At 31.4% G+C, this 9,524-nt stretch overlaps 1 protein-coding gene across 4 annotated transcripts; it reads right to left on the bottom strand.

The window, feature by feature from the left end:
• Positions 1-1,362: 1,362 nt before the first annotated feature.
• On the bottom strand, positions 1,363-5,772 carry LOC145000658 (interactor of constitutive active ROPs 3-like). 4 transcript variants are annotated; one of them, XM_078959921.1, is made up of 6 exons: positions 5,644-5,772; positions 5,300-5,486; positions 4,448-4,713; positions 4,040-4,247; positions 2,668-2,883; positions 1,363-2,573 (listed from the first exon to the last, which is right to left on the bottom strand). In XM_078959921.1, the coding sequence occupies exons 3-6, from the start codon at positions 4,465-4,467 to the stop codon at positions 1,572-1,574; spliced, it is 1,446 nt and encodes a 481-aa protein (XP_078816047.1). In that variant the 5' UTR covers positions 4,468-4,713; positions 5,300-5,486; positions 5,644-5,772; the 3' UTR covers positions 1,363-1,571. The 4 variants fall into 4 exon arrangements, with proteins under 4 accessions (XP_078816047.1, XP_078816045.1, XP_078816046.1 ...); XM_078959919.1 differs by having other exon boundaries at positions 5,141-5,486; XM_078959920.1 differs by lacking the exon at positions 5,644-5,772 and having other exon boundaries at positions 5,141-5,557.
• Between the last annotated feature and the right edge of the window lie 3,752 nt (positions 5,773-9,524).

Here is a 9,524-nt window from a genome sequence, read left to right on the forward strand (position 1 = left end):
CTAGCAACTTTCGAACATAATTAAGGAAACATTATTATTCCATCTTTTGACCTCTATCCTATCACGAAAATATGAACCATTACCTAGACCAAATATCTAGACCGGCTTGCGACTTGTGAGTATAAGATCGCTTCAGTCCTCATTCTTTTTTTAAAATCGGTTTTGGATCGTCCAAAATGTATAAATCTACTGCTCAGAAAGTTTCCAGACATGAATTACTTATGTTAAGTAGAAACATGAGGAGGGAATTATTTGGTAAGACAAATCGAATTAACAATATATTTTTAGAATTAATATCGATGTTAGTATTTTCAGATATTTTAGTTTGATTAATGTTTAATTGGTTATCAATTAAAACCAAAACCGATCCATTCATTATGTTATCAAAAAAGAAAATCTAAACCAATCGTTCTAATATTGATCCAGTTAAATTGGTTCTAACGGTTATTATGCTTATGTTAACTAGGTGTTTATCGCAGGGCCAACTCATGCTTGTAAAATTCTAAGCTATGGTTTAGGGTTCCAATTCTAAGGGACCCTATATTGTCCAAACTTAACCTAATATATCTCAAATCTCAGTTATTGAATTAGTCCATTAGTAATTGTCTTATTGTTCGATAGATCGCAATCCACAATTTCAATCCGTCATCACAGTGAGTGGCAGAGCGGAGCGCATGCGGTAGGAGACAAGAGTGCAAAGATCTTGATTCTTAAAAACTAAAACGACATTTATCTTCTATTCTTCATTCTCATTTCTTTATTGTTCAAACCATTATTTCTAAGAGGTGTTTGTTTTAACTTTTAAAATGACTTTTACTTTTTTAGAAAAAAATCAAAAAGATGTTTGTTTAAGTGAAAAAGACTTTTGGAAATGACTTTTTCAATAGAGTAAATTGAGCCTTTTTGAAAAGTCACGATTATGTGATTTTTCCCAACTTTCCAAAAGTAAAAATATTAAATTACCAATATACCCCCATCTATCATCATCAATTCTTCATTCCCTACTCTCTCCTAAAAGTTAACCAAAACACTTTAACTTTTGATATTTTCCTTTCAAAAACTAATCCAAATACATTTTAAAAAACAACTTTTGTAAAAAGTTCTTTTACAAAAAGTTTATTCACAAAAAAGACTTTTACCCTACAAAAGCTAAATCAAACACCCTCTAAATTGTTTCTAGAATTTCATTATCTATTACTTTATTAGGATCATCCGATTAGGGATAAAGAATGAGGGTTTATAACATTAAGTATACTAAATTCGAAAAGGCCTTATATTTTTTGTTCGTTTAGAACCCCAAATTAGTTGAGCCGCAAAGTTATGGTTGGTATGCATAAACTAATGAACTTCAATTGGTTGGTATGCATAAACTAATGAACTTCAATTATCATTGGTATGCCTCATACACGTTTACACCTAAATAACATTTCCATTGGTTGAAATATTCAATGATGGTGCCTCCATTTGCATTTTCAAAATACAATAATGCTTCTTTAATAATAAAAATAAAAAAATTACAAATGTTCATAAAAATTTCAATTAAATTCCAACCAATACCATCTCTATCATGATCATTTGTTCTGCGGCCTCTTCCACAACACTCCAATCCTTCTAAGCATATTACCATCTTTCCTCTTCATAAACTCATCATCATCATCATCATCAATCTCTACACTACCAGGTGAACACATGTTCAACCTCTTCCTAGGGCTAAAATGGCCCATCGACCATGTTCTCTCCTCCAGCATCCGCCCATTGTTATCACTGCTCTTATCACAAAGCATATCAGTAGCCGCCTCCGCCGCCTTCCGCCATTGACTCATCTGTACTTTCAGCCTTCTCAACTCTTCTTCCATTTCACAGTTGCTCATCTTCACAGCCTCTAATCGTTCTGTCACATTTACAACTTCATCTTTGTTCTTCTTCATTGCCTCCGTTGAGCTTTTCATTTTCTTGATTTCCAGTTTCAGCATCTCGTTTTCATCGCACTTTTCGCTTAATTCCGTCTCTAAACTCGTCAATTTCAACTTTAAACTCTCGAATTCTTGTTTAGACTCGTTTCCCACCTCGTTTTCTCGCAAGTTTTTCAGTTTCGCATTCAGATTTTCGTTCTCCTCAAGAATACATTGCAATTCGGTTTCTTTATCCATCAAACTCGCCCTCAACTCATCAACATCTTCTTTCGACTTCCTCAATTCGCCACTAATCTCCCATGCTTGACGAGATTTCAAATTTTCGAGTTCAGCTTTCAAATCAGTAATCTCTTTGGATTCACTTTGTTTCTCTTTTACATTCATTTCTTCAATAATCGATTCTAACGAACTTACGCGTTCTCTAGATTGCTGTAGCTCCGAAACAATAGCGTTGTAATCATCACTGTTTGTCTTTAATGACTCCATTGTTTTTTTTGCTGTTTCGAGTTGTCGTAAAGTTTCGCTAGCTAAAGTATGGGCCTTAGACTCTGAACTTCTGGAATCGTCAAGTTGGTTCTTCATTTCCTCCATGATCGAAACCTGTTGAGCCATATTCTCTTTCAAGACACGTATCTCCTCGTATGCCGATAGATAGTTCGACTTCAAAATTTTTCCAAAATACGAAAATATTATGGTTAGAAGTGAAAGGAGAGCGATTGCATGAACGTAGTTTACAAAAAGAAAGGGAGCTTACATGGGTTTCATGGAAAGAAGACAAAGCCAAGAGCTTTTGAGACTCTTCAAGTTTTAAAGTTATGGCTAAAAGCTCTTTCCTCGACTCTTCTGCGTCTAACTTGGCTTGTTTTTTCCATGATTCAGACACAATTAGTTGATCTTTAACAGTTCTTAAAGCATCCTCCAGTTGACTAATCTGTGTTTCAAGTTCGGCAACTCTCCCTTGACGTTTCTTCTGAAACATTAAACAATAATATTAGAAAGAAAAATCATATGTAATCTCAACCATACACTCAATTCCACTTGGGCATTAATGAACGTGAAAATATCTTATGTAATAACTAAGAACAATTATATACCTACTACTTACTTTACATTAAACTTACATAAATGCATGTGATAAATATCACATTCTTTATCCACAGAAAAGAGGAAACTGGGAAATTTGACGGTAGTCAAAGGGTTATTTTTGGCAAAGCTACAGGACGCTGGAAGCTGTAAATTGAAGTTTTATTTGTGTAAAACGGTTTAACAAAAGTATTTATAACCGTTTAAAGTGTACAAAATGATATAGAACATAAAAAACTAAAAGTTAGAAGGTTCCTAAAAACACTAATTAAAGCCCTCCACTTGTGGTGGGACTTGTTTCTTTAGCGGGTTTTGATATATTTTTGGACTTTTGGTGATTAGAGATAGGAAATAACAAACACACAGTTTTGGTGATTTGCTTCTCGTTATCTACTTTAAGTTGAAGTATTGTCTTAATTTTAGGCTATACCATTGGGACTCAAGGAACATCATTTTTAATGTAAACACAGTTTTTTAATGTAAACTTACACCAAATATTGTGTTCTGAATAGTACAACATCAAATTTGATGCTATATTTTTCGTAACACCAATTTTGTTTGGTAAAGTTTCATGTGATATTTTGGTTATTAAAGTTAAAGTATTGATGCATAGTTAAATTAATTGTATAGCTATATTTTAAATGTGATAAGAACATCAAAATGTATTTAAGAATATAAAGCTTTTTAAAAACTTAAAACATGGTAACATATTTAATGAAAACTTAGTATTTACATATATATTACAATAAATAAAAGATGTATTTTTGAAAATCTAAATAAGTTAAAAACAATAACTTATATTTTGCACATTTTTGTGCTGAACATGATTGTCACTCTTAGAAACGATGTTATAGATGTTATTAAGGTCAAAATACTACTTTTGGAAAGCAACTTCAACACAATCTGAATTTTCATAAAAATCATTTGTTTGTCACTAAATACCCTCTCCCACCTCCCCACACAAACACACAAACAAACAAACACACACACAAAAACCCATAAAAAGTCATGAAGTTTTAGTAGTATGTTAGAAATATATATACCTCAGGTTCAAGTCCTTTTGGTGATATGCGATCAAGAGTTTTAGTACTTGTTGTTTTTGGTGTTCTAATACTTGTAGAAGAGTTTGCTTCAAGGCCACTTGTCTTGAGTTGTCGAACAACACGACCTGTGCTCTTTTGTCTAGTCTCTAAAGAAACAGATCGAGGAGAGATCTTCCGACCACCTTCAGAGCCAGAAGAACTCTTTACGCTGTAATAAGTATCAGCCAAAAACCATATATTACGAAGCAATTATAAAACACAAAAAGAGAGGGAAAATATGGACCAAAATAGGACAGAAAACATGCAAAAACTACTTAACCGAAGTAATTAGCAAAACTGGGTTCAATTATCGATGGAGGACCAAATGAATAATTGAAGGCCATTGAAGAGAGATATTGTTTATGGTACCTTGTTTTTGGAGTCTGCATTTGCTATCTTTAATGCCACCTTTTTCTATCCAAGATTCAACCAAAATGGGTGCTTTAAATTTAATTTACGTCCAACTTAAATGCTATCGCACCCACAAAACCTGCAACAATTTCAAGAAACCACAACAATGAAAGAGAATAAAGAATGGCTGTAGAGCACCAAGGTCCTTTAACTTTCTTCAGCCATGGGACCAGACTGTCGTTATGACGTCACAAAACTCACACTCTCAGTGAAATAATGAAAACCTGCAAGAAACTGCAAGTAATGAGAGAGAGAGAGAGAGAGAGAGAGAGAGAGAGAGAGAGAGAGAGAGAGAGAATCTAATGTGAAAGATGAAGTAAATGGATGTGATATGGTACTCTGAAACAGGGAAGAGAATATGTACCATGAATGAATATTAATGACATAAAAACAAAGAAAAATCAAGTTGTGCTGGTGTGTCATATATGCCAACTAATAACAATAATATCATCGAGTCAACTCTCAAACCGAATGCCTTGTATCCATAAGGTGTTAATATATTATTAACAAAACCAAAGATTTATTTGGGAATATAAAGAGAAGGACGTTTAAATAACGTTTTACATAAACCCATAAATTAATGGGGTCAAAAACATAAGCTTTAAAAAGACGAATATAATAATAAAGTACTTGATTAACATGAATACACACCTGCAAAACAGCAATTATTTAGAAGGAACCAGTGGGGATCGATATGAGATTTAATGAAAATAATAATGGAGGATCTGAGTAGCAGTTGAAGCATGTTTGGTGTTCCCCATTATTGTTTTCACGAGCGTCAGGCCAGAAGGAAGGTACATATCAAATTACCTATATCACCCCATATCTTAAACTGGGTGATGCTTGTTCAAATGGACACTTTGGTCATTTCAAAGACTCCGCCATTTTTGTCCGTGATTGAAGTTAGTAGATCGAAGACGTAGACCGGTGTTAGTTTGACTATCCGAAAACAGTTCACATACAGATCTCATGATCAATAAAGCTAAGTGGTTTACATCTGTAATGATGGATTAAAATTATGAAATAATTACCGATCGATCTAAATCTTAAAAACTTGGGAAAGAAGTTAATGGCTTTTTGATGAAGAAGATGACAATTCATCTAAAAGAATTGAAGGTGTGTGTATATAAAGATAAGTAGATAGAGATGGATACCTGCCAATTATTGCGAGACATCAAACTCATAACAATGACACAACGAAGCTATAAATTTGTGGGTACAAAAGGTCGAGAGGAAAGCCCTATAGTTTAGGGGTATACGGTTATACCTAGAAAGGATGTTTTTCATGAGTTATGTGTGAACTAATGTCACATCAAAGAAAGAAAAAACGTGGCTGTGAATTTTGAGTTGTTCTTATCTTCTTATGAAATTTTTGTTAAGATACATGGAATGGATAGAAAGTAGTGAACATCAACAAGAGTAAAGTAGTGTCCACCAAACTGAAACAAAGATTGGAATCAAAACGATGAAATTAATACTTCCACCAAACTTATTGTATCTTTTACTTGAAGGTTTCGTTTGTCCATGGGAGGTTGCTTACTAATTGAATATCTTTAACAAAACTGAAGATTGAAAACTATGTGAATGTTAGACTCAAATGTTGTTTGGTTTGCAGAGTTTAGAGGAATTTGAATTAATAAATACCTTTTCCAACACAATATATTGAAATTACTATAGTCTATCTCATCTTGGTTAGTTTGCACTCAACCAAGCCATGTCCAACACAATGTTGAAACCACAATGTTGCATTGAAGCAATGTATGTAACAAAATTTATTACTCTAAATTCCCCACACACATTCTTAAATTCTCTTATAATGGTCACATGAGTACCATCGAAATCAACTAATAAGTGTGAATCAACTGCATGAAAAATAAAGTCGTCGGCGAAATCTATATGACATGAATGAATAGTTTTTATTCGGATCAAATAATAAATTGCAAGCAAAAGTATAGAAAGTCATCCCCAAATCTATATGACATGAATAAATAGGTTGTATTCGAATCAAATAATAAATTAACACGTAGGAAATCCCTAATAAAATATCTAAAACAACACATACGGTTTCTCAAGCCTTTCATATAATAATTTGTAATGTGAAGGTCCATGTTTTTTTGTTGTTGCGCTTTCTGATTCCTCTTTTTAGGACAGTTGGTAGATATGCACACAAACTTGTTTCAAATGAAACAGAAGAAGGACTATTTGGTATTAATTTGTATAATATTTTATGTTTCCACACTTAAAACAAGTCACATCATCCTTACTCTTTAAGACTCTCTATTCTTTCCTTTCTCATCAAAAAATTTCTTCTTGTTCCCATTGTTGTCCGTTTTAAAGGGTCTTTGGCATAGCTTTTAAATCGATTTTTTTACTTTTATCTTTTTCTAAAAGTCAAAAAGATGTTTGGTAATTCTGATTTTTCCAACTTTTACAATAGAGAAAATGACATCTTTTTAAAAAGTCACATAATCGTGACTTTTCCAACTTTTACAAAAAAGACTTTTTGTCTTTCAAAAACTAAGCCAAACAAACACCCTCTTATTATCAATCTTTATCTTGTCACTATTATTCTGTATTAATCTATCTCTCATGATAAGGTATTTTTCAAACTTTCCTAGTTGTATAAATTGTTAAAAAGTAAAGAAGAGATTTCATCCAACATCCACAAATCTTATATTGTTTAAAGACAAAAAAATCAGAATGATTTCATAAACTTACAATATACCTCACTATATACAACACACTTACACTACTCTCAAGATTATACACTCAACCTAATCTAAAAGATCATTGGTTAAAGAGTATATTGATTACAAACCCCAGCTTTACAAGGAAGAAGAAGAGTAAAACGAAAGACAACAATGGTGTGTAAAACAAAAATATGAGTGAAAAAAATGAGTTTTACCACTGCTTCCTTGAATATATACTCGGGTTATCGGATCAATCCATGGACCACGGAATACCCGATGATCCACGTCTTTTACTTGTTAAGAATGAAGAAAACGAGCCGCAATCCAGTAGAATAACAACTACACACAATTTACATGTCATACACAATTCCACTTCAAGTTCAACTTAAGTAGAAACCAAGAATACAAAAAAGACAAAAACTACCCTTATATAAAAAAAAAATTTATCAATAAACAATTTCCAACAATAAAAATCAAAATTGAACATAAAATGTCAAGTTTTCAACATCCCCCTCAATCTCAGTTTTCATCAACACCAAAAATATTAGCCAAACCCATTTTATTTGATAAAAAAATTATGTTGTTTAACAATTAAAGATTTTATCAAAATATTAGCATTTTGATCAGAAGAACTGATCTTAACCATTTTTAACACACCATTAGAAAAATTTTCTCTAACAAAATGAAGACCATTTTCAAAATGTTTTGTTCGCTCCTGAAAAACTGGATTTAGAGTTAACTTAATTGTAGAATCATTATCACAGAAAACAAGAACATGAATTAAATCTTTAATTCCTAATTCAAATAAAATCTTCAAAATCTAAATTATTTCACAAGTAATTGACCCAAGTGCTCTATACTCGGATTCCATTGAAGGCCTAGAAACATTGGATTTTTTCTTACTATTCCAAGAAGCTAAACAATTATATTAAAATCAACCATATAACCAGTAACATATCTCTTATAGAGATACACTTACCCCAATCAACATCAACAAAACCTTACAACTCAAAACCATCCAATTTAACAATTGAAACACATTTTCCAGGAGCACCTTTTTTAATATCTCAACAATCTAAAAACAATTCTCGAATGTGACTTCCTAGGTTTATGCATGAATTGACTAAGAACTTGAACAACACAAGAAATGTTTGGCCTATTAATTGTAAGATAAATCAATTTACCAATAAGTTTCCGAAATTCAATCACATTTAACAAAATATCATAATTTTTAATTGAATCATCAGAATTTACAACTAAATTTGTCTCTAAAAGAATAGTAATAGGTTTGCATTCAAACATGTCACGCTCATACAACTACTCAATACAATATTCCATCTGATTTAAACACAAACCATTTTCAATAGTAACAACTTCAATTTCCAGAAAATACTTCAATAAACCGATATCTTTTATAAGAAACTGAGTTTTCAAAAAATCTTTAACCTTTTTAATTCACTTTCATGACTACCAGTTAAGATTATGTCATCAACATAAACAAGCAAAATAGTGACAGAGTTACCATTGTTCTTAATAAACAAAGAATAATCACTCACACTTTGCTTGAAACCAAATAAAAACAAGGAAGAAAAAAAACCATTCCACTTCTTTGGGCTTGTTTTAAGCCATACAAGGATTTAACTAACTAACAAACTCGAGTATCATTCTTCGTATAATAACTAGGAGGAAGACTCATATAAACATCTTCAGAAAGTTCACCATAAAAAAAACATTATTAATATCTAACTGACATATTGTAACGCTCGTACTTCTCGCTAAACATTAATAAGATGAGATAATAGTTAAGGTCAACCGTTGTAACCTATTTTAAATAACAATGAAGAATTATGTGAATATTATGTGTTTCATGATTATTATAATATAATAAAATAGGAAAAACCAGTCGAATCGTCCGTAAATCGTAAAAATAAGTGTGCAAATATATATATATATATATATATATATATATATATATATATATATATATATATATATATATATATATAGAGAGAGAGAGAGAGAGAGAGAGAGAGAGAAATAAGTTAAAATAACAACAGTAAATAGTGTGAGAACGTAAAAGCACTAAGTTTATGTTATTATTCTATAATTAATGTTGTATGTGTGTATTGTTAAAGTAATTCTATATGAATATTAACGTTTGATTATTCACATATTCATTAGAATTTTATTATTCTATTATAAATTTATGTATGTGTATTTTTGTAGTAAAGTCTAATTTTAGTTTTAAAATGTGACTATTCATTTATTCATCGTTGAATAATGAAATAAACTTGTGGATACAAAATTCATTGCAGAATAATAACATAAAAATATTGTTTTTACGT

Source organism: Lactuca saligna, chromosome 6, assembly GCF_052625555.1.
Source record: "Lactuca saligna cultivar CGN05327 chromosome 6, ASM5262555v1, whole genome shotgun sequence".
Taxonomy (NCBI): Eukaryota; Viridiplantae; Streptophyta; class Magnoliopsida; order Asterales; family Asteraceae; genus Lactuca; species Lactuca saligna.